Source organism: Salmo salar, chromosome ssa09, assembly GCF_905237065.1.
Source record: "Salmo salar chromosome ssa09, Ssal_v3.1, whole genome shotgun sequence".
NCBI classification, from domain to species: Eukaryota; Metazoa; Chordata; class Actinopteri; order Salmoniformes; family Salmonidae; genus Salmo; species Salmo salar.
In genome coordinates this window covers 94,769,091-94,795,420 of record NC_059450.1, presented here as the reverse complement: position 1 = coordinate 94,795,420, position 26,330 = coordinate 94,769,091, and the positions used below count along the sequence as shown (strand labels likewise).

Genomic DNA, 26,330 nt, shown 5'->3' with positions numbered 1-26,330 from the left:
AAGTTCCACTGAGTTTCCATAATAGCCTACTTAAATTAGTATTCTGTCCTACTGTCCTCTGGTAGACCAGACGAAGGGTTGACATTAAGAATAAACAGCTATCAGAGAGGGAAAAACATGTTGTATATGTCTGCAGAAAGCCAAGGCATGCGAACAAATGATCTCTTTGCATGCAAAACCCTAACCACATTTAGGCTGGGCCCGACTCACGCTCCACACACATCCACCATATTTACAACTGAAACAGATGTGTTCTCGTTGCATAACCCCAGAAGTCCTAACAACCAATCACAGGCTCCCATGCAGGCAGGAAATCATCCTGTAACTCCAATCAAAAGTAACATTAAAGTAACATTTCATCCCATAGACCATTTTCTGGTCAGTAATATTTAACAGTATTGGTGGAAAATACATCATTGTTAGCGAGTCGACTGACTTGTTCCAAGTCATGTTATGTTTTGACTAGAGTGTCCGGAGAAATTGGACTGTGATTTATGTCTGTACTCGTTAACATAGCAGACTCCCTCTGGCAAATATTCCCTGTCAAACGTTTCTTTGCTTTTATAAGAGGTGTGTTTCGTAAGATCAATAACTCCACATGTACAGTACATATAGTTAGGGAGGATTCTGGATTGTTGGGAATGTCCCGCAAGTAAAAATTTCACTATTGTTTGTTTCACTGTTGATTACGAAACATGTGACAGTAAAAATTTGATTTAATTTTAATTATTTGCCAAGCAGAATTAACTGTCATTCAGATCATGAATCATTCCGGGACTTTTTCCCGGCCTATAATTGAGTTAAGAGAAACTAATCCTGTACCATACCAGTCATACTTGACCTGATGGTACCAGCTTGTGAAATTGAGAATGAAGTCAGTTGGAATTACAACTCTATAAAAACAAGCAAGCAGCCCAACACCATGTAAAGGTGATCTCATAAACCCTGATTACAGGTCTTGTGACGCTTTTGGTGTTTCCGTCGCCCGGAGACTAGGACCAACAAATTCCATTTGGAGAACATCCTCAGATTCTCAAAGAATCTCAAATTCTCAAAGGATTTCACCTCAGTAGTTCTGCATAGTGTTCCTTACCGATGGACTCCATGACAGGTTAACACTCAAGTCTTTGTGCCAACAAATGATCACCGGGACAATTTAATTGGTTGAACCAGTCTAGACCAGTTTTATGACCATAAATCTGGAGAAGACAGGTTACATCAGGTCCCTAGTCTTACGTTGAGGCTGAGGTTACATCAGGTCCCTAGTCTTATGTTGAGGCTGAGGTTACATCAGGTCCCTAGTCTTACGTTGAGGCTGAGGTTACATCAGGTCCCTAGTCTTACGTTGAGGCTGAGGTTACATCAGGTCCCTAGTCTTATGTTGAGGCTGAGGTTACATCAGGTCCCTAGTCTTATGTTGAGGCTGAGGTTACATCAGGTCCCTAGTCTTATGTTGAGGCTGAGGTTACATCAGGTCTCTAGTCTTATGTTGAGGCTGAGGTTACATTTAACATACGTAGTTGTTTGAAAAGTTCATACGTTCTACTTTGGAAAAATAAAATGTTGATTTTCATTTGACCTACACCTGTAAGATGCATTTAGTTCCTCTGTTAAAATGATCATTAATTAGATGTGAAATGTTTTCTTGGGGGGGGGGGAACAACAACATTTTAACAGCTTTAAGATGTAAGCCTATGTGTAAATTATTGACTTTTGCATAATTACTTAGATAAGATCTTAAAGAACTTAAACCAAAAATAGCAGTGGGTCTTGAAGCTCTTCATCGCATGGCTAACACGAGTTGTTGTATGTTAAATAGTTCATTATAAACTGGGTGGTTTGAGTCCTGAATGCTGATTGGCTGACAGCCGTGGCCAATCAGACCATATACCACAGGTATGACAAAACATGTATTTTTACTGCTCTAATTACATTGATAACCAGTTTATAATAGCAATAAGGCACCTTGTGGGTTTGTGGTATATTGGCCATATACCACATCCCCTCGTGCCTTATTGCTTAAACATTATATAATCATGTTAATCTCCATGTAGATTGCAATGCCCTTGAGTAAGAACAACTGAAAGGGAAACATAGCTTTAGTGTAAACATAGGGTTTATTGCAAATGTGCATTTTGTATCCATTACATCATTTAAAAAATATATACCTGTTTCATGGACACAATACAGCAACAATACCCAACGTTTATCAAAATAAAAAAACATTACTGCTAACAAGAGTTCTCCCTGTGAATGATGTACACATGGTCCAGGTTGCTTGGTTTCGTTTGAGAAAAAGTCTTTGGTAGTTAGAAAACACAAAAGTCCATTGTGGAAATGTGGTATTCCTCTTCTGGAGATAGGCACTATAGTCATGCCATTGATTCAAGTGAAGGTTGGCATCTGAACATACAGAACATGTCTGCTAGGTCAGGATCGCATTCACAGCTGCTCAAATTCATCTCCAGCCCACTACTCTGAACATGTTAGTCAAATGTACAGAGCTAGGCATACTGGGTAGTAGATACTTCCATCCCCATAATAAATCATTTAACTGAACAGTTACAATGTTCCTATTAACAAGTATTCCATTTTGTTCAAAATCTGAAGAAAAGTAAAATAGCAGGATTTTCCCCCATAAGCAGCACACCCCAACTGCAGAGAATACAAGCAATGATGTTCTGAATCATGATTATGGTAATCAGTTATCAGCAGTGAGGTTGAGAGAGAAGCAACAGGCCTTTCTCTCCCAGCAACATTCCAGGATCTCCTATCACCAGTGAGGTTGAGAGAGAAACAGGCCTTTCTCTCCCAGCAACAGTCCAGGATCTCCTATCACCAGTGAGGTTGAGAGAGAAACAGGCCTTTCTCTCCCAGCAACAGTCCAGGATCTCCTAGATCCTCCTTCTCCTCATTGTACTGGAGCTCAGGTTTGGTTCCCTGAAGACACGTTGCTTCTTCTTAAGGAATTTTGACAGAGGATATCAGTAGATTGTGGCAGGTGGAAACAGTCACAAGATGGCTGATATATTGTCTGACTGACTCCTCAGAAATTGTACTATCAGAAGAAGAAATCCACATGGTCTAGCAGACTGGAGGGCCATCTCTCTGTCTTGGAGAAGATTTCCTTTTTCATTGGCTAGACCTGGAGAGGTAAGCTGGAGGACGGGCCACTCTGGCGTGGAGAGGCATCCCCAGGATCAGGTCCCTGGGCCAGCCCTGTCTTTTACCCTCTCCCCCCTCTGTAGCAGGGGTGGTAGAGAATGGCTAAGGGGTTGGCCCTCCTGGCCCCAGAAGGCCGGAGCCTCACCTCTGTCCCAATGCAAGCGTTCTCCGGCTGGCTACGTGAGCCCTCTCATTTAGAGCTTTTGTCTAAAGAGAAAGAGTCTAGATGTCGTAGGAAAGGCTCATCTTAGCTTACAGCTTCAGCCTATAGCCGCTAGTTAGAGCGTCTTTTCATGTGCTCCGTTCATCAATTGTGTTTCATCATCTGTTACAGACAGCTTCACTGAAGTTGGCAGCGACGATTAGTTTACAACTGGAGATCAAAGGCAGAGCCACCTATACAGCAGAGCCAGCGCTGATGTGGCAGGACTGGTCAGGGTTATGGAGTCCAATCTGGGCCTGTTGCTGGTAGTCCAGCTGCAGGGGGACCAGAGCGTCCGAGTCGGACGGAACCCTTTCTCGGAAGCTCTCCATCTGTTCTGGACTGGCCAGGTTCTTCAGAAGGCTGTTCTCACGTTCTAGTTGGTTGTTCTTCTCAGCCAGCTCTCTGATCTGCTCCTTGAGGATCTCTACCTCCTCCCTGACTGCATACATCAGGTGGTTCTTCACCAGATCCTAAGATAGGAGAGAAGGAATGAGATCTACTGTTAGAGAAGTCTGTTTAGATAGTTCTGTGCAACTCATACAAACTAAATCTATCCATTTAGGGTGATTTATAGCATAAGCTTAACCTACCATGCCTTACAAACACTTGTGGTAACTTGTAGTAACAGGCCATATGGATAGAGATTTGTAGCCATATGGTCTGTATTAAGGTCTAAAGTTTATCAATAAACTAAATATTTAATAGTCCGACTGTTGTACCTGCCCGACTTCCTGTCTGACTCAGAACGCAGTAGAAAGAACATAGTCACATGCCACATCACATGACACTGTATCCAGCCAATACTGCAGGCACATATAGTTCCATCTCTCTAGGATCCCTGCATACTGTAAATATGGTATGTAAACTGACTTTAGTATACTTCTTGTGTTTTTTTGTTCTAGTAATACATTGTTATTGATTATTGAATTGTTGGGTTTTGAGTTTGCAAGAAAGGCATTTCACTCTACTTGTGCCATTAACACTTGGAAGCTTCTACTGTACTATTTTTAATTCCAACTTTATTTAACCAGGTAGGCCAGTTGAGATCAAGTTCTCATTTACAACTTCGATCTGGCCAAGATAATATACTTGTAGTTGACTAAAGATTAGTCTGCTATGATTACCAACGTACTGTATATGATTACTACGGCAAAGTGCATGAACGTGGTGGGATACAAAATAGCCCAGTCTACTTTGAAGGATTATTGGCTTATTATGAGCGATGACATGAATGATAGTGTATAACGCTGCTGCTGATACATACCATTGCCTGTTCTATCTTGTTGTCAATGGCAACAACGCTAGCACCCGAGGCACTGTGGAGGAGAGAAGAAGAGATGCCATAAGTCAACATATCAAATCAACGCATTTGAGCAAAACAAACGGGTGGCCTAGTAAGTACCAGCAGGCTTTATGCTCTCATGCTGACACCAGACTGCCTTTATGGCACCAGATCCAGCACCAATATACAACTTAGTCTTTTTTTTTTTTTATGCAATTGCCATGTAAAGCCATCAAATGTTTAGGCTATTTCTGTCCACGAATGAACCTTGCTACGACTCTGAACCTATTTTAGATTGGACGTGTATGAAAAAAAAAAGAAACTGCCTTCCTGCACCATCCTTGTTTACAATTTTGCATATTTATATATTTTTGCAACCTAGCTAGCTAGATACATTGTTGCGCGCTGCAAAGGATGACATAATATCGAGATTGCGTGGATTTAGTATCTTGAAACAATCTACTGTTGTGTTTGAAGACGCACCCGGAGGATACATGCGGCAGGCTGGAGTCAAATTGCATTACTCAGACTGCACAGTATTACGGTATTTCTAATGATATCATAACGAATACCGGCATAACCTGGATGTGTTTAGTCTATTAACAAATAAATACATATGACTGACTATCTCGAATTGCAACAATTTTGATTAAATATTTTAATGAAATCTATTACGCACAAATTGCGCATCAATAACACACTAAATCCAGTGCGGTTATCCATTTACCTGTTGTCGAGTTTTACAGACACCACATCTCCTCCTACTAACGAGGAGAAGAAGGAGATACTGAAGTTATGCAACTGATAGACAGCAACCTCCATTGGTGTTTTGAAGATCTCCGTGCTCATGTTCAGCAGCAGACCCGTTTGTATAATGCTTCTCGCCACGTTTGCGACTGGTTGAGTAGATAAATCTACCTAGATAGATACAAATCCGGGGTTACTGTATTCAGTTTAAAATCACTCGAGTGACTGCACGATTCGGCTGCTGTTGTTGTGAGTTGAGTTGAGCGCAGTGCGGTAGGGTGATGTTAGGTTTCAGCGAGTGTTTCTATTTCTGCCACCGGCGGCCCTTATAGCTGAACTGAACCCTGACGTCACCTGACGCCTGAATACATTATGCAAATGATCCGTGGCGTGAGTTCCCATCTGCCCCCTTTCTGAACTCCTACAAAACACAGTAAACACTCAGTTGTCCCGCACACCGAAATCATTTACACCCTGAAGCAAATAGGCGAAATAAATGCACCAAAAAAAATGCGCATGTTTCTTAATGCGTATTTTTTGAGTGAATGGTTTTGGTTGTATAACATGTCATATACAGACTAGGAATAATTTGGCTTGTTTTTTTCGTTGTTTTGCATCAGCTGAAAATACTTTTAAAGGAATGCTACAACGGAATTATGTATAATTATTATATGCCTCGTATACCAATTTATTTCTATTTTTCATTCAATCATTAATTTGTCAGTGACCATGTGCAACAAACAGTATGGCGATGTTATGAAACATAGCCTATAGAGGCAAACTAGAATCTGAATACATTGAATGCACTAGTAACGCATGTATTATTGGTTTATAAACAGGATGTCTACATAATATTTGTTGTTTTGAGTCGGTGTTATTTGCAGGTGTAATAGTAGAAGACATTGCAGCATGTTCCAAAAGGAAGTTTTGTGGAACTCCTTATCCATAATGGTACTTTTCCACCCACGGCAAGGCTCTGGTTATTTTCCATCCTTTCCTTTAGAACTCTGCTACCCCCTGGTGGCGAGACTTGACGTTTCCCTTGTTCATAATATTTACGGGTGTTATATACACTGCTCAAAAAAATAAAGGGAACACTTAAACAACACAATGTAACTCCAAGTCAATCACACTTCTGTGAAATCAAACTGTCCACTTAGGAAGCAACACTGATTGACAATACATTTCACATGCTGTTGTGCAAATGGAATAGACAACAGGTGGAAATTATAGGCAATTAGCAAGACACCCCCAATAAAGGAGTGGTTCTGCAGGTGGGGACCACAGACCACTTCTCAGTTCCTATGCTTCCTGGCTGATGTTTTGGTCACTTTTGAATGCTGGCGGTGCTTTCACTCTAGTGGTAGCATGAGACAGAGTCTACAACCCACACAAGTGGCTCAGGTAGTGCAGCTCATCCAGGATGGCACATCAATGCGAGCTATGGCAAGAAGGTTTGCTGTGTCTGTCAGCGTAGTGTCCAGAGCATGGAGGCGCTACCAGGAGACAGGCCAGTACATCAGGAGACGTGGAGGAGGCCCTAGGAGGGCAACAACCCAGCAGCAGGACCGCTACCTCCGCCTTTGTGCAAGGAGGAGCAGGAGAAGCACTGCCAGAGCCCTGCAAAATGACCTCCAGCAGGCCACAAATGTGCATGTGACTGCTCAAACGGTCAGAAACAGACTCCATGAGGGTGGTATGAGGGCCCGACGTCCACAGGTGGGGGTTGTGCTTACAGCCCAACACCGTGCAGGACGTTTGGCATTTGCCAGAGAACACCAAGATTGGCAAATTCGCCACTGGCGCCCTGTGCTCTTCACAAATGAAAGCAGGTTCACACTGAGCACGTGACAGAGTCTGGAGACGCCGTGGAGAACGTTCTGCTGCCTGCAACATCCTCCAGCATGACCGGTTTGGCGGTGGGTCAGTCATGGTGTGGGGTGGCATTTCTTTGGGGGGCCGCACAGCCCTCCATGTGCTTGCCAGAGGTAGCCTGACTGCCATTAGGTACCGAGATGAGATCCTCAGACCCCTTGTGAGACCATATGCTAGTGCGGTTGGCCCTGGGTTCCTCCTAATGCAAGACAATGCTAGACCTCATGTGGCTGGAGTGTGTCAGCAGTTCCTGCAAGAGGAAGGCATTGATGCTATGGACTGGCCCGCCCGTTCCCCAGACCTGAATCCAATTGAGCACATCTGGGACATCATGTCTCGCTCCATCCACCAACACCACATTGCACCACAGACTGTCCAGGAGTTGGCGGATGCTTTAGTCCAGGTCTGGGAGGAGATCCTTCAGGAGACCATCCGCCACCTCATCAGGAGCATGCCCAGGCGTTGTAGGGAGGTCATACAGGCACGTGGAGGCCACACACACTACTGAGCCTCATTTCGACTTGTTTTAAGGACATTACATCAAAGTTGGATCAGCCTGTAGTGTGGTTTTCCACTTTAATTTTGAGTGTGACTCCAAATCCAGACCTCCATGGGTTGATAAATTGTATTTCCATTGATTATTTTTGTGTGATTTTGTTGTCAGCACATTCAACTATGTAAAGAAAAAAGTATTTAATAAGATTATTTCTTTCATTTCGATCTAGGATGTGTTGTTTAAGTGTTCCCTTTATTTTTTTGAGCAGTATATTAAGAGGATAAATAACTAGCCTACTTGGGCAGCATTTTAGGATTTTTTGAACAATGGAATTAAAAAAGATTAGAGCTAATTTATAATATGCAATGTGGTTTTGTTGTCCTAAAAGACTCACTATCAGGCAAGAGTTTCAGCATAAGGACATCTTATATGGGTCTATTCTGTCATCCATACATAGCTCTACCCAGTGCATGCACCATACGAGCTGCCTTGTTGCTATGGGCTTTCACCGCATAGCAACACAGTTAAAACTTTAACACCTCCAACACCCATTTGTGTTGCTAATTTTAGTTCATATAAGGAAAAATAAGGTGTACTGTAATCCATCGTGTGAGGAAAGATATAATTTATCTGTAACCCTCTGATCCAATTAGCAAGGTGAGACTCCAGTTTAGTCTCTACACCAACCAGATGTCACAGAGCCTTGTTGAACGTATTAGTATCAATAGTACCTGTCAGTGGTGATTTCACGCTGTGCTGTGGAGCTGCCAGGCTTAGTACCAGATAGGGCTGTGGAAACGGCCATCTGTGTCCCAACTGGCACTATTCCCTATTTAGTGCACTACTTTTGACCAGGGGCCCATAGGGTAGTGCACTACTTTTAACCAGAGGCCCATAGTGTAGTGAATAAAGTGCCAGTTGCAGCCCTAGTGTAGTACATTTATTGTCTCTGGTTGGAAACACACTGGGGTAGCCTTTCTTAAAGTATGGGACCTGTTAATGGTGGATCGCGACGTGTCAGATTAAATGTATAATTATTTCATGAATTGATTTGGCCAAGTGCAACTGCGGTCTCTGTTCAGTGCGTTCTCTGCTTAGCAGCGGTCCCTGCTCAGTTTGGCAGCTGTGTGAGAGGGAGATGCCCGTGTGCTTCGCGGTTTACCAGATCTTTTTTTTCTAGAGTTTTCTTGGAGATCGCTCCGCGACACACGCTGCAGCGCTGTCGTTCAACAGCAGATGATACGCTGTAAACCACTGACTTGTCATTCCCACTCGCCAAATGGACTCATGCTCGCAACAAGTTCTGACTGAGCTCAATCGTCATGAAAAGTAGATGTTCTGGTCCTGTTTTGCACCACATACCTATGTCAGTCAGGGTTCTCAGCTCTGGATGACTTAAAAAAAACAAGTACAGAAACAGTCTCAATGCTGAGCATGACCTCAATGCTGCACTGTCAACAACTGAGTCTAGAATAGACATGCTTATTGAAAACTTCAACCAGCAGCACACCTCTCATTAGGACTGTGTGTGTGTGTGTGTGTGTGTGTGTGTGTGTTTCCTGGTCTACATCCATGTGATTTTTTGTTTTAAATTTTTTATTTTATTTAAATTGAACATTTTTTAACTAGGCAAGTCAGTTAAGAACAAATCGTTATTTACAATGACGGCCTACCCCGGCCAAACCTGGACGACGCTGGGATAATTGTGCGCCGCCCTATGGGACTCCCAATCACGGCCGGATGTGATACAGCCCAGGATCAATCAGTTTATTCCAGTTCAGAAAAAAAATATCACTTCTATTTTAACAGCAACAGCTCCAACCTAGACTTACAACAATCATTTCTCCAGTAAGATGTACAGTAGGCCTGATCATTTTTCATCTGTGCTGTTACATAGGGTTACACTATCCAAAAGCCTACGTGTCTGTTCTGTTATTCATCTGTGTGATGTGATCAATCAGATTGTTCCAGTTCAGAATGAAAATTATTTATTGTATTTTAACAGCAACAGTTCCAACCTAGACAGATATGTAAGAGTTTTTAATGGGGGAAAAAAACATGAATAGATATTTATATGGCTATTTCATTTCATTTCATTGTTATTTGTTTTTGTCTATATTGCATTTGTTTTAGGCATTAAGGAAATGAAATGTACCAATATATATGTATAGTTGCATATGTTTCTAAGCTTGGGTCCCAGGAAAACACAGAATTTCTAATTTGGGTTCCAGGCTGGAAAAGTTGAATAACCCTTGCACTGGGGGGTAGTCACAGGGGTCATGGCTAGGTACTGGGATTTTAAAAAGGTGTACTGTACTGTTTCCCATCTAAATACTAGAGGGAGAGAGGGACAGAGCGAGAGAGGTGTATTTCTTATACCTCTCACCATGAGAATGTAAACAAAGTACTGGTGTTTGACCAACAATGAGTTCTACTGTTTATATTCTCCTCAGCCATATTACCCTGAATCCTACTGTTTATATTCTCCTCAGCCATATTACCCTGAGTCTTCCTACTGTTTATATTCTCCTCAGCCATTTTACCATGAGTCTTCCTACTGTTTATATTCTCCTCAGCCATATTACCCTGAGTCTTCCTACTGTTAATATTCTCCTCAGCCATATTACCATGAGTCCTACTGCAGGATCTATGACTCATTACAGAGCCTCCCAAAGGGCAGTATATTTCCCCATAATGCACTACTTTTGACCAGGGCACATAGGACTCTGGTCATAAATAGAGCACTATACAGGGAAAAGTGTGCCATTTTGTACACATCCCTGGATCTATGAGTCATGATACAGCCAGTTAGGCATTGAGCCAGACTTTCCATCAGATGTCCTGGTCTAAGAGCCAAGCAAAACACATTCTAACAATTTAGTCTCTCCGTATCTCTCATCTGGATTCCCATGGTGACCTCCAGAGGCCCAAGGCTTTGGATACCCATGGTGATCTCCAGAGGCCCAAGGCTTTGGATACCCATGGTGATCTCCAGAGGCCCAAGGCTTTGGCAATGTGTACTTCCCAAATAATGCACTACTTTTGACCAGAGCAGGGCTTTGGTCAAAAGTAGTGCTCTGTTATCTTTAGGACATAGTCTACAATATCTATTCACCTCTGTAGCCCAGAAGAATGACTTTCACATTATGTGGAAAAATCGACAGACAGACCATGGAGTTTATGGAATATCCTGTGCTTAGCATTCATGGGAAAAATCATAACTAATCATCCTGAAGGTAAGCCTCTACGATGCAGAGAATAGCATAAATGCATGGACTGACAAGTGGGAGTGAGACATACAATGAAAACCAAATCACAAGCCATCAGTTTGTCACATAGAGAAAAGGGGAGATGTCTCTGACAGACTCTTCTTCTCTGTAAAAACAATGCATGTTCTTCACCCATAGACAATGGATCCACTGTCCTACTGGCAGCAAAACAAGGGTCTAAGAAAGAATAATAAGGACAGTTTTTCCCTTTCTTGTCAAACAGAATGGTTCAGTATTTTATATACAGACAGCAGTATTTTACGATGTTATACATCCAGCCTTCCAAACCAATTGTATTCAATGTTACAGAGGAATACAACTTCCCCAGTGTTTATTAACCAGTTACAAATCAACCAAATGTCTTCCCTACTATTCCTGGCTGTCCCTGTACCTTCTCAACAAACCAACCAATCCCCTTTCTCTTGACAACGTAATGACACATTCAACCATCCACACGCTCCAAAAATGTTCTGAACACACTCTGAATGTGCTCCGACCACCACTTACCGCCGATACCCCCTCTGGGACAGACTAGGTGAGTAAGGGGGTTGGTAGTGGTAGTTCATGGCTCTCGCAACGCTGCTCAGACGTCTCTGTGTCTGCAGTGGGGCTGGGACGGCAGCAGGCGGCTCGGCTAGTCGCTGGATGGTTTGCTGGGCTGGCCCAGGGGATGGGAGAGGTGGTCTGCTTCTGGCCTGGCTAGGGAGTGGGACAACGCGGGGATGCGACCGACAGGCTCCCATCCCAACGACCAACAAACAAATGAGAGGATAGTGGAGAGACAGGGATGCTTTCACTGTTCTGTTATTCACCATTGTTTCGGTTTTTTTCAGCGATCTCTCTCTCTCTCTCTCAAATCACAAAGAGAAAACTCACCAGGATACCTCTGGATGTGGGCCAAGGCCTACGCACAACACCGCACACAGTGGCACTCATCGTGTAAAGTTCCAAGGCCGTATTAGGCCCATACCATCAGCAATCATTCTCACGCAACAGCTGTCCATGCACTGAATGTGAATCTCATTCACAATGAGGGAAAATTATTTAATTTGAAACATTTCTAAAAACGGTTTTATGTATTGATTACTGATGGAATCTTTTGTGCAACAGACTGGAGTAAATCTTCTCTAACTGCCTCAGAGGCATGGCTAATCGTCATAACGGTCTCTATTGTTGAATGAAACCCTGTTTTGTGTTTGTAATGAAACACTAGTCTCATTGTTCTGTGACATGAAACATGTAGCCAAGCTCTACAGTATGTTGAGGCTCCCGAAGTGGCGCAGCGGTCTAAGGCATTGCATCTCAGTGCCTTAGTGAACCCTGGTTCAATTCCATGCTGTATCACAACAGGCTGTGATTGGGAGTCCCATAGGGCGGCGCACAATTGGCCCAGTGTTGTCTGGATTAGGATTTGGCCGGGGTAGGCTGTCATTGTAAATAAGAATTTGTTCTTAACTGACTTAGTTTAATAAAAAAAAATCTTATATCAAAATGTCAGGGTTGTCTCAAGAGATGAGTCAATCCAGTTCGACAGAAATGGGGCGTGCACAGTTTCCTTTGGCACTCTTTTGTACCTGGGCAAAATGCTAATAAAAATGTAGAGAGATATATTGTACTGTGGAAGTACTGTTCCTACCTGTTACTGTTCTTATTTACATTTACAACAAGTTGAAGCAGGACATCATGTCAAAAACAAGGGCATTACATTACACAAGGTTGAAGATGATAAATTGTGTCAGTCTTATTAGTCCATAGAGTATCTGTAGAAACCACCAACTGATCTGTGGCAGGTCAACAGGGCTTTCCTTTCACACCCCTAGTAATTCATGTGTTACTGTGGGAGGTGGTGTGACCAGGTGCATGATTGATAGCTATAGGAAAGGTTAGGTTTTAGAAGGTCTGGCTAACTACCATAGGCACAATAGTGACAGACCTCTTGAAACTGTCAGTATTATGACAGACCTCTTGAAACTGTCTCTCAGTATTATGACAGACCACTTGAAGCTGTCTCTCAGTATTATGACAGACCTCTTGAAACTGTCTCTCAGTATTATGACAGACCTCTTGAAACTGTCTCTCAGTATTATGACAGACCTCTTGAAATTGTCTCTCAGTATTATGACAGACCTCTTGAAACTGTCTCTCAGTATTATGACAGACCTTGAATCTGTCTCTCAGTATTATGACAGACCTTGAATCTGTCTCTCAGTATTATGACAGACCTCTTGAAACTGTCTCTCAGTATTATGCCTCTGACACAGTTGTAATACGTTCAAGTTCAAGTCGTTGATTTGCCATTTTTTTGGGATGTAAGATACAGATGTCAGATAATGTCTGATATAATATATCATACGATGTCAGATATAAACTATAGCTAGATAGAGATTTGACACGTCATTCTGAATGATGATGATCACACTGTGATCCCACAGTGCCAACATATTGTAATGCAGACTAATGAAACTGATATATTTCCTGACATGGTGGGAACACAAGGACAGATCAATGGTATTACCCTGGAACAAGTCAATCTCATCTCCCTGGTAAATCCCTCTTTCTGCCGGTGGTCTGTCAATACGGCTGGGAACCGTCCTTGTCATTTCCAAAGGGCAGATAGTGGTGCCATTTGGAATACAATCATAGTTTAGAGGAGAAATGCAAAGGACGGTTCCCAGCCGTATTTACAGACCACCGACAGAGAGAGGGATTTACCAGGGAGATGAGATTGACTTGTTCCAGGGGAATACCATTGATCTGTCCCTTGGTCTGTCCCAAATGGCCCCAATAGAATAGGGTGCCGGGTTGGACACACCCTGTGTCTGTACCTGAGTGAGTTAGGAGTCTGTGTCACAAGCAACCAGGCATCAGACCAGACAGTGAACCACTCTGGTTGTTATCACATCTGTGCTAACAAAACCCAAGTCACTCTTCACAAGAGACACACTCCGGTTGGTGCACAACAACCTCAACAGGCCAGCCAGTCCATATTAAGATGCTCTACCACAGCCTCGCCGTTCACATGGAAATACATGCAGTATGCCATGTACAGTGTCCTGCTGTCATTCCATGACATTCAATGACAAATACTCAGCTTTTTTGTTGATATGTGAATTACATGGTCTTTTCAACACCAGCAGAAAGGACGCATTGTTACCACGCACAAGCATATATGCTCAGACGCATGTACGAACCAACACACACACACACACCTGTCTGAGGGCTCTTTGTAATTTTGAGCCCCCTCCCCTCCTCTCTCTCCATGTTGTCAGATTTTCACGCCGTCACTAGAACCGTGTTCTCCAGTCAGTAGAGACATCAGTCAGTTAATGTCATGTTTCTCTGCATGATCCAGTCAGTTAATGTCATGTTTCTCTGTATGATCCAGTCAGTTAATGTCATGTTTCTCTGTATGATCCAGTCAGTTAATGTCATGTTTCTCTGTATGATCCAGTCAGTTAATGTCATGTTTCTCTGTATGATCCAGTCAGTTAATGTTGTGTTTCTCTGTATGATCCGGTCAGTTAATGTCATGTTTCTCTGTATGATCCAGTCAGTTAATGTCATGTTTCTCTGTATGATCCAGTCAATCAATGTCATGTTTCTCTGTATGATCCGGTCAGTTAATGTCATGTTTCTTTGTATGATCCGGTCAGTTAGTCATGTTTCTCTGTATGATCCAGTCAGTTAATGTCATGTTTCTCTGTATGATCCGGTCAGTTAATGTCATGTTTCTCTGTATGATCCGGTCAGTTAATGTCATGTTTCTCTGTATGATCCGGTCAGTTAATGTCATGTTTCTCTGTATGATCCAGTCAATCAATGTCATGTGTCTCTGTATGATCCGGTCAGTTAATGTCATGTTTCTCTGTATGATCCGGTCAGTTAATGTCATGTTTCTCTGCATGATCCAGTCAATCAATGTCATGTTTCTCTGTATGATCCGGTCAGTTAATGTCATGTTTCTTTGTATGATCCGGTCAGTTAATGTCATGTTTCTCTGCATGATCCAGTCAATCAATGTCATGTTTCGCTGCATGATCCAGTCAGTTAATGTCATGTTTCTCTGTATGATCCAGTCAGTTAATGTCATGTTTCTCTGCATGATCCAGTCAGTTAATGTCATGTTTCTCTGTATGATCCAGTCAGTTAATGTCATGTTTCTCTGCATGATCCAGTCAGTTAATGTCATGTTTCTCTGCATGATCCAGTCAGTTAATGTCATGTTTCTCTGCATGATCCAGTCAGTTAATGTCATGTTTCTCTGTATGATCCAGTCAGTTAATGTCATGTTTCTCTGTATGATCCAGTCAGTTAATGTCATGTTTCTCTGTACGATCCGGTCAGTTAATGTCATGTTTCTCTGTATGATCCAGTCAATTAATGTCATGTTTCTCTGTATGATCCAGTCAGTTAATGTCATGTTTCTCTGTATGATCCAGTCAATTAATGTCATGTTTCTCTGTATGATCCAGTCAGTCATGTTACTCTGTACGATCGGGTCAGAGGCAACACATCAGTTGATTGGATAGATACAGGTGACACACACATACAAATAGAATAACTATTTGCTGAGTGCTTATTGTTTTACTGTTCTAGTTGTATGGCCTACACTCTTAAGAATATCAATATAATGTGTAGTTACTATATGTATTCTCATTCTCTGGTTTCACGTCATGTTTCATGGAGCACAGCACGTTCTATTGACAGATATGTGGCTAACTTGACTTCAGAGGGGGAGAAAATAACATACATGGTCCATGCCCAATTGGTCACTCATTTATTTACAGGGTTTGTCTTTCAAGTTGCTATTTCAGTAATGTCATTGAGTTGCTTTGCTTATCTTTTGAATACAAACATTTACCAATGGGAATGAATTACAAGTATATCCTCCTAGTATGTTGTCTAAATTGAAAAAGCAGTGGAAAAATGCTAGAGTTACTATACTATATACACAGACAGTGTTGTCGTGCAAAGCAAGACTCTTCTATGACATCTGGATCTAAAAACATGAATAGCTAAAATGTAATGGCCTTCAGCCTTCCTCCTTAGGAAGCATCTTTGTGGCGCTCTGAAGTAAAAAATAAATAAAAAAAACATGAGCTGCCTTGAGTTGACTCACGTACCAGAACAAAAGGTTACGACAGAGGTCAAAGTAATCCATTTGTGTTCGTCTGTTCACACACAGTACAGATTTACCTCAGATGTGGATGCCTTCTCTGAAGAGGAGGCTTCACAAGTGCTGACATCATAGTGAGCGGTACAAAAGTGTGCTGAGACCATCCAGACCTGTCTAATCTCAAAGCTATGTGCAATAAAGCTATGTGCTAACTAAAAAGCAGCATTCCCCAAGAGAGGATGGCTTTCACTTCAGCAGTGATAAATTCATGATCTTCTTTGAGGAAAAGATCATGATCATTAGAAAGCAAATTACGGACTCCTCTTTAAATCTGCGTATTCCTCCAAAGCTCCGTTGTCCTGAGTCTGCACAACTCTGCCAGGACCTAGGATCAAGGGAGACACTAAAGTGTTTTAGTACTATATCTCTTGACACAATGATGAAAATAATCATGGCCTCTAAACCTTCAAGCTGCATACTGGACCCTATTCCAACTAAACAACTGAAAGAGCTGCGTCCTGTACTTGGCCCTCCTATGTTGAACATAATAAATGGCTCTCTATCCACCGGATGTGTACCAAACTCACTAAAAGTGGCATTAATAAAGCCTCTCTTGAAAAAGCCAAATCTTGACCCAGAAAACATAAAAAACTATCGACCTATATCGAATCATCCATTCCTCTCAAAAGGTTTAGAAAAAGCTGTTGCGCAGCAACTCACTGCCTTCCTAAAGACAAACAATGTATACGAAACGCTTCAGTCTGGTTTTAGACCCCATCATAGCACTGAGACTGCACTTGTGAAGGTGGTAAATGACCTTTTAATGGCATCAGACCGAGGCTCTGCATCTGTCCTCGTGCTCCTAGATCTTAGTGCTGCTTTTGATACCATCGATCACCACATTCTTTTGGAGAGATTGGAAACCCAAATTGGTCTACACAGACAAGTTCTGGCCTGGTTTAGATCTTACCTGTCGGAAAGATATCAGTTTGTCTCTGTGAATGGTTTGTCCTCTGACAAATCAACTGTACATTTCGGTGTTCCTCAAGGTTCCGTTTTAGGACCACTATTGTTTTCACAATATATTTTACCTCTTGGGGATGTCATTCGAAAACACAATGTTAAATTTCATTGTTCGCGGATGACACACAGCTGTACATTTCAATGAAACATGGTGAAGCCCCAAAATTGCCCTCGCTAGAAGCCTGTGTTTCAGACATAAGGCAGTGGATGGCTGCAAACTTTCTACTTTTAAACTCGGACAAAACAGAGATGCTTGTTCTAGGTCCCAAGAAAAAAAGAGATCTTCTGTTGAATCTGACAATTAATCTTGATGGTTCTACAGTCGTCTCAAATAAAACTGAAGGACCTCGGTATTACTCTGGACCCTGATCTCTCTTTTGAAGAACATATCAAGACTGTTTCAAGGATAGCTTTTTTCCATCTACGTAACATTGCAAAAATCAGAAACTTTCTGTCCAAAAATGATGCAGAAAAATATATCCATGCTTTTGTTACTTCTAGGTTGGACTACTGCAATGCTCTACTTTCCGGGTACATGGATAAAGCACTAAATAAACTTCCGTTAGTGCTAAATACGTCTGCTAGAATCATGACTAGAACCAAAAAATGTGATCATATTACTCCAGTGCTAGCCTCCCTACACTGGCTTCCTGTTAAGGCAAGGGCTGATTTCAAGGTTTTACTGCTAACCTACCAAGCATTACATGGGCTTGCTCCTAACTATCATTCCGATTTGGTCCTGCCGTACATACCTACACGTACGCTACGGTCACAAGACGCAGGCCTCCTAATTGTCCCTAGAATTTCTAAGCAAACAGCTGGAGGCAGGGCTTTCTCCTATAGAGCTCCATTTTTATGGAATGGTCTGCCTACCCATGTGAGAGACGCAGACTCGGTCTCAACCTTTAAGTCTTTATTGAAGACTCATCTCTTCAATAGGTCCTATGATTAAGTGTAGTCTGGCCCAGGAGTGTGAAGGTGAACGGAAAGGCACTGGAGCAACGAACCACCCTTGCTGTCTCTGCCTGGCCGGTTCCCCTCTCTCCACTGGGATTCTCTGCCTCTAACCCTATTACAGGGGCTGAGTCACTGGCTTACTGTTGTTCTTCCATGCCTAGGAGGGGTGCGTCACTTGAGTGGGTTGAGTCACTGACGTGGTCTTCCTGTCTGGGTTGGCACCCCCGTTGGGTTGTGCCGTGGCGGAGATCTTTGTGGGCTATACTCGTCCTTGTCTCAGGATGGTAAGTTGGTGTTTGAGGATATCCCTATAGTGCTGTGGGGGCTGTGCTTTGGCAGTGGGGTTATATCCTGCCTGTTTGGCCCTGTCCGGGGGTATCATCGGATGGGGCCACAGTGTCTCCTGACCCCACATTTACTCTTGAGGTGCTGACTTGTTGCACCCTCGACAACTACTGTGATTATTATTATTTGACCATGCTGGTCATTTATGAACATCTTGGCCATGTTCTGTTATAATCTCCACCCGGCACAGCCAGAAGAGGACTGGCCACCCCTCATAGCCTGGTTCCTCTCTAGATTTCTTCCTAGGTTTTGGCCTTTCTAGGGAGTTTTTCCTAGCCACCGTGCTTCTACACCTGCATTACTTGCTGTTTGGGGTTTTAGGCTGGGTTTCTGTACAGCACTTTGAGATATCAGCTGATGTAAGAAGGGCTATATAAATACATTTGATTTGATTTTAATAAAGTAACGCAAATGTCCCTGTCTACTGTGACCTGTGACATGGTGACTGGGACAGCGCAGGACTGAGGCTGGAGGATCCCCCCAAACTGTCTGTCTGTCTCGTCAGCAGAAGATCTGGATCAAACAATCTGACGAACCCCCCCACCCCAAAAAAAACTGTGCTTCAATATCAAGTAGTATCTGGATGGAACAATCCCACGGTATCCCCTTGGCACTGACTACCTCATTTGTCAACACTACAACCTCACTTATCTACTAGCTGGCACCTGTGCTGTCACAATGAACTATGATGACCAAGTCTTCTGCATAGAGAATCTGGATGATAAAATAAAAATACATGTAGGGATGGTCAGCGTCCTAAATAGCACCCTATTACCTGACAGCTCTTTGTCAAAAATACAGATCTAGAATTGAATTATTAGAACAACTTCCAAAAAATATACAATGACAGTGAACTCTCAGAGCATCAGAACAATATGAGAGCATTATGGGGCACTATCAATTAACTTATCAATAAAAGGATGAAACCTAAATCCCTTTCCCAATGAATTCCTAAGCGACGGATCACTTATTTCTGTTTTTCACAGAAATTGGGCCTACTTTAGCGGACAAAATTCCTGTGACTGATGAAAGCCCAATACAATTTATGAATCTGTCACAGTTTCCACGGAAGGTGGCGCCCCTCCCCGGTCGGGCGGCGCTCGGCGGTCGTCGTCGGCGGCCTACTAGCTGCCACCGATCTATGTTTCTGTGTTGTTTGCTTTTGTCTGTCTAGGTCTGCATCTGTTCCTTGTTTGTAATTAGTGTGGGGGGGTATTTAGTTTGTCCTTTTTGTTCAGGTATTCCTGCGGGATTGTTTTGTGTCATGTCGAAGGGCTGTTCGTATTTACGCTGCCTGTTTATGCAGTGCTTTGTGGAGCTGTCAATTTATTATTGCCGTGCTGTGCCCCGTTCTCTTTATTGTTTTGGAGCTGTGCTCCTGTCGGGTGTTTAGGCGCACCCAGTATTACGGCTGCCTATTTTTTCCAAACGGTGTTAATAAACATCTGTGTTTTTGGACCTCCGTCTCCTGCCCTTGACTCTGACCCTTCCTGCTACACTGATAGTCGTGACAGAATCTGTCCCAATCTAGCAATTTTCAATTTACCCCTGTGTTCTGTAATGAGATATGTGACATTTTACTATCTCTGAAAAACACAACTTCAGGTCACAATAGACTGAATACTTATGTAAATAAGGTTACTTCTTATAAAAAAATGTTTTTTGGGACAAATTATCTAAAAAACTGTTTTTTGCTTTGTCATTATGGGGTATTGTGATGTCATTATGTGGTATTGTGATGTCATTATGGGGCATTGTGTGTAGATTGCTGAGGATTTTTTATTTATTTAATCAATTTTAGAATAAGGCTGTAACGTAACAAAATGTGGAATAGTCAAGGGGTCTGAATACTTTCCGAAGGCACTGTAAGCACTGTTCTCAAGTCTCTATAGTGCAACGATCTTATCATTCATCAGTTACTGTAATATTACATTGACCAGTACACAACATACCAAACTACTATCAATCTGTCGTCTGCAGAAACACTCTGTAAGAGTAACATCATCTGCCGGGTTTTAGAATCCATTCAGTGTCACTTTTCAAACAATTAGGACTCCTGAATATTTATCAAATGAACTATCTTTCAGTTGCTCAGTTTCACTTATTACCCTCTTTCTTCAAAAACAATTTTACCATCAAATCAAATTGTATTTGTCACATGCACCTTACAGTGAAATGCTTACTCACCAGCCCTTAACCAAAAATGCTTTAAGAAGTTAAGAAAAAAGAAAAGTAAGTGTTATGTAAAAAATAAATAGTGAAAATGTCTGGAGTCTTTGACAATTTTTAGGGCCTTCCTCTGACACCGGCTGATATAGAGGTCCTGGATGGAAGGAAGCTTGGCCCCAGTAGTACTGGGCCGTACGCACTACTCTCTTGAGAGCCTTGCGGTCGGAGGCAGAGCAGTTGCCATACCAGATGCAACCAGTCAGGATCCTCTCGATGGTGCAGCTGTAGAACCTTTTGAGGTTCATATATGAATTTCATGACCACTCAACAAGAAACAGACAGTTATGCCACCTACATTCAAGAACAACCACTTTTCATTTACGAATCACGTACAGAGGCCCTGTGATCTGGAACTCACTCCCGCCTGATTTTGCCAAGCTATCCTCATCATTGTTTAAAAAATGTTTTAACTGTCCATTACAGCTCTACACCCCCAGTAGTAACTGTCCATTACAGCTCTACACCCCCAGTAGTTACTGTCCATTACAGCTCTACACCCCCAGTAGTTACTGTCCATTACAGCTCTACACCCCCAGTAGTTACTGTCCATTACAGCTCTACACCCCCAGTAGTTACTGTCCATTACAGCTCTACAACCCAGTAGTTACTGTCCATTACAGCTCTACAACCCCGTAGTTACTGTCCATTACAGCTCTACACCCCCAGTAGTTTTCTGCTTAGATGTTATTTTATTTCACATATTTTAATAGACTTGATTTTTCCCCTCACAAAAAAAAAATGTATCAACCCCTACAAAAATGTCCATTAATTATAATCCACATAATAATTCACATTTCCTGTTGCTGTAGGATTATTTTCCTGCTGTAGCAAACTGTCTCAAATTAAATTACTACATCTGTATTGCCCTATATAGGTAATGGAGTGGCATTTGGGACGCACAAGATATACTTTAACTGCTAGGATCGTCATTGTCTTTTCCTCACTGACTGAGAGCATTTGTCCCCAAGGTGAAAGAGAAGCCTGGACTGGAGGGAACCCAAATGACAAATGAGCTCAATGAGATTTACAAAATCACATTTACCTTCCGTCTACAGTACCACAATGATTATTATGTTTGCAACAAAACTGAGTTAGACCTTTCCCGATCCAATATGGACGTGTTCTGACTAACAAGGAAGTCACCGTCGTTGATTATTACATTTCTTTCTGTGGTGGCCCAAATAGCACTCCATTCCCTAGATAGTGCACTACTTTTCACCAGGGCCCAAAGGGCTCAGGTCAAAAGTAATGTATTAAACAGGGAATAGACTTCCAATTGGGCCATGTGAACATTTTTATCAGTAATATTGAATTGTGGGTTTTATCTGCATGAATTTCTCTTCTGGCAGAAAATTAGATAAAGAGCTTCATCAGAGGATGAGATTCATTGATATGGTTTCACTTCTGGGAGCAGAGGAATTATAGCTAACGTACTAATTAGTAACAGAGGAATAATAACTACCTTACTAAGTGGTAACAGGGGAATAATAGCTACCTTACTAAGTGGTAACAGGGGAATAATAGCTACCTTACTAAGTGGTAACAGAGGAATAATAGCTACCTTACTAAGTGGTAACAGAGGAATAATAGCTACCTTACTAAGTGGTAACAGGGGAATAATAGCTACCTTACTAAGTGGTAACAGAGGAATAATAGCTACCTTACTAAGTGGTAACAGAGGAATAATAGCTACCTTACTAAGTGGTAACAGGGGAATAATAGCTACCTTACTAAGTGGTAACAGAGGAATAATAGCTACCTTACTAAGTGGTAACAGGGGAATAATAGCTACCTTACTAAGTGGTAACAGGGGAATAATAGCTACCTTACTAAGTGGTAACAGGGGAATAATAGCTACCGTACTAAGTGGTAACAGGGGGATAATAGCTACCTTACTAAGTGGTAACAGAGGAATACTAGCTACCTTACTAAGTGGTAACAGGGGAATAATAGCTACCTTACTAAGTAGTAACAGGGGAATAATAGCTACCTTACTAAGTGGTAACAGGGGAATAATAGCTACCTTACTAAGTGGTATGAAATAGTAATTCTGTGGTGTAGACATATTTGGTAAACTTCAGTCTTACTGTATAGCCAGTCCAGGACACAAAGGATTCTCAGAGTAGGAGTGCTGATCTAGGATGTTTTGTTATGATCTAAAAAGGCTGAACTGATCCTAGATCAGCACTTCTACTGTGACACACTTTATGAATACAGGCCCATATGTATCTAGTTCTATAGAATCGCTTCTTCATTCCAGACAGAGGCTGCTCTGTGCCATACAGCTATGAACATGACTGAGTACAGTAGGGTCTCAGAGAATGGTACTGTTCAGTGTCTACAGTACAGTACCCACCACAGCCTGCATGATAACCAACCCAGGGGAGCACTAAAGACAGAGAATGTGTGGTAATGTCCTAAATGGTGTCCTATTCCCCTATTTAGTGCACTGCTTTTGTCAAGAGCCTACTAAAAGTTGTGCACTATATAGGGAATAGGGTGACCCATAGGACTCTGGTCAAAAGTAGTGCGCTAGATAGGGAATAGGGTGACCCATAGGACTCTGGTCAAAAGTAGTGCACAATATAGGGAATAGGGTACCATTTGAGATGCATTTAGTCACAACTGTTCCAGATGTGACTGAGTCATCTATGTGCTGTGGAAGTGGTTCTGTTAACCATACTAACTCATTAATAATGTATTGTTTTCTACAGAGAACCCCAAATCTGTCTGTGCGTGTTACACACGGCCGGTGGGTCATAGCTAGGCCAGAGACAAGCAATGCTTCCAATTATACAACGGCCTCCTGTAGCATGGGGCCTGCCGATGGGGGAGGAGGTGTGTGTGTGTGATGGGGGGAATAACAGAGCAAAGCGAGACCTCTGTCACGTCATGCTTATATTATCAAGTCCATCTGCAGTGTGGAGAAGAGTGGGGTGCAGGGCATGGTTGAAAAAGAGAGGCATTGCACACACACACACACACGCACGCGAACACACACACGGTTGCATGTGCACACACAATCGCACACACACATACGGTATCATGTACACCAACACACCTCCTTGCCCCAATTTACTGCCACAGATCCACTTCCTCTACACACTGCAAAGGCTGAAGAAACATACAGTTGAAGTTGGAAATTTACATACACTTAGGTTGGAGTCTTTAAAACTCGTTTTTCAACCACTCCACACATTTCTTGTTAACAAACTATAGCTTTGGCAAGTCGGTTAGGAGATCTACTTTGTGCATGACGAGTAATTTTTCCAACAATTGTTTACAGACAGATTATTTCACTTATAATTCATTGTATCACAATTCCAGTGGGTCAGAAGTTTACATACACTAAGTTGACTGTGCCTTTAAAAAGCTTGGAAAATTCCAGAAAATGATGTCATAGCTTTAGAAGCTTCTTATAGGCTAATTTAAATAATTTGAGTCAATTGGAGGTGTACCTGTGGATGTATTTCAAGGCCTACCTTCAAACTCAGTGCTTCTTTGCTTGACATCATGGGAAAATCAAAATAAATCAGCCAAGACCTCAGACCTCAGTCTGGTTCATCCTTGAGAGCAATTTCCAAATGCCTGAAGGTACCACTTTGGTGCAAAAAGTGCAAATCAATCCCAGAACAACAGCAAAGGACCTTGTGAAGATGCTGGAGGAAACAGGTACAAAAGTAACTATATCCACAGTAAAACTGTCACGGTTGTTTAAATGATCGGACCAACGCGCAGCACGGTTGTGTTTCCACATACTTATATTTATTGTGAAACGTTGCAAAACCCCAAATACTTGAAAATACAAAAACAACAAACCGTGACGCAGAGCGGAAAACACACTACTCAAAAAATAATCACCCACAAAACAGGAAGAGAAAAACCCCTACTTAAATATGATCTCTAATCAGAGGCAACGAGGATCAGCTGCCTCCAATTAGAGATCAACCCAAACAATCCCAACATAGAAATAGAAAAACTAGAACTTAAACATAGAAATAGCAAATTTAGAACAAACACCCCCTGTCATGTCCTGACATACTCTACCATAGAAAATAACAACTTACTATGGTCAGGACATGACAAAAACGAGTCCTATATCAACATAACCTGAATGGTCGCTCAGCAAGGAAGAAGCCACTGCTCTAAAACCGCCATAAAAAAGCAAGATTATGGTTTGCAACTGCACATGGGGACAAAGATTGTACTTTTGGAGAAATGTCCTCTGGTCTGATGAAACAAAAATAGAACTGTATGGCCATAATGACCCTCGTTATGTTTGGAGGAACAAGGGGGAGGCTTGCAAGCCGAAGAACACCATCCCAATCACATCAGTCAGGAAGTAAAAGCTTGGTCGCAAATGGGTCTTCCAAATGAACAATGACGCCAAGCATACTTCCAAAGTTGTGGCAAAATGGCTTAAGGACAACAAAGTCAAGGTGTTGGAGTGGCCATCACAAAGCCCTGACCTCAATCCTATTGAACATTTGTGGGCAGAACTGAAAAAGCATGTGCGAGCAAGCAGGCCTACAAACCTGACTCAGTTACACTAGCTTTGTCAGGAGGAATGGGCCAAAATTCACCCAATGTATTGTGGGAAGCTTGTGGAAGGCTACCTGAAACATTTGAATCAAGTTAAACAATTTAAAGGCAATGCTACCGAATACTAATTGAGTGGATGTGAACTTCTGACCCACTGGGAATGTGATGAAAGAAATAAAAGCTGAAATAAATCATTCTCTCTACTATTATTCTGACATTTCACATTCTTAAAATGAAGTGGTGATCCTAACTGACCTAAGACAGGGAATTTTTAGTAGGATTAAATGTCAGGAATTGTGAAAAACTGAGTTTAAATGTATTTGGCTAAGGTGTATGTAAACCTCTGACTTCAACTGTATATGGACTTTACATAACGCCCTGCAGTGCTTTACGTCTCACTGGCGACTGACTATGTCAGCCGTGCCACTCCCTCTTTTCAGCTAATATCTATGTCAACTGTGAAAGAGTGCTCTGTCCTCACGACTGTGATGGACTGAGAAATACTCCCTATACATGTCCCCGTCAGGCATCAAGTCCTATCTCTGTCAACCAATCAAGAGTGGAAAGTTCCCTTTTCATACATCTCTCCGTTAGAGCCAACTAATATATCTCTGTCATCACAGAATATCTCTGTCAACTCTGAAACTGCAGCTGCAGGTACTTTACACTCTCACAGATAGTGACCAGTGACCATCTCACAGGGGAGAGATTACAAATACCAGAAACGCAGAAGACAAACATGGGACCCTGAATGCCCAATTAAATTGGAATTACGGTATAGCATGAGTACCATTTAGAGGGCGAAATCAGTTGGCATCAAATGCTGCTGCTGCGTCATTTAAAGCCGTTACTTTAAGAGCTTGACGGGGAGGGAGGCTGTTCCGGAGTTTACAGGTGCCATCCCTTTCCTTTCCTGATAGCTCGACGGGGAGGGAGGCTGTTCCGGAGTTTACAGGAACCATCCCTTTCCTTTCCTGAGAGCCCGATGGGGAGGGAGGCTGTTCCGGAGTTTACAGGAACCATCCCTTTCCTTTCCTGATAGCTCGACGGGGAGGGAGGCTGTTCCGGAGTTTACAGGA

General features: G+C 42.3%; 1 protein-coding gene across 2 annotated transcripts in view; it reads right to left on the bottom strand.

The window, feature by feature from the left end:
* Positions 1 to 2,098: 2,098 nt before the first annotated feature.
* The window catches only part of tsc22d3 (TSC22 domain family, member 3), a 48,626-nt gene continuing 24,394 nt past the window's right edge, over positions 2,099 to 26,330 (bottom strand). Inside the window, exons 1-3 of one of the 2 annotated variants that reach the window (XM_014213269.2) lie at positions 5,380 to 5,720; positions 4,635 to 4,686; positions 2,099 to 3,840 (exon numbers count right to left, since the gene is read on the bottom strand). In XM_014213269.2, the coding sequence (XP_014068744.1) occupies positions 3,562 to 3,840; positions 4,635 to 4,686; positions 5,380 to 5,501 (453 nt within the window). In that variant the 5' untranslated portion in view covers positions 5,502 to 5,720 and the 3' untranslated portion in view covers positions 2,099 to 3,561. Of the gene's footprint in view, positions 3,841 to 4,634; positions 4,687 to 5,379; positions 5,721 to 26,330 lie in introns of those variants that run through there. The other variant, XM_014213268.2, reaches the window with a different exon arrangement.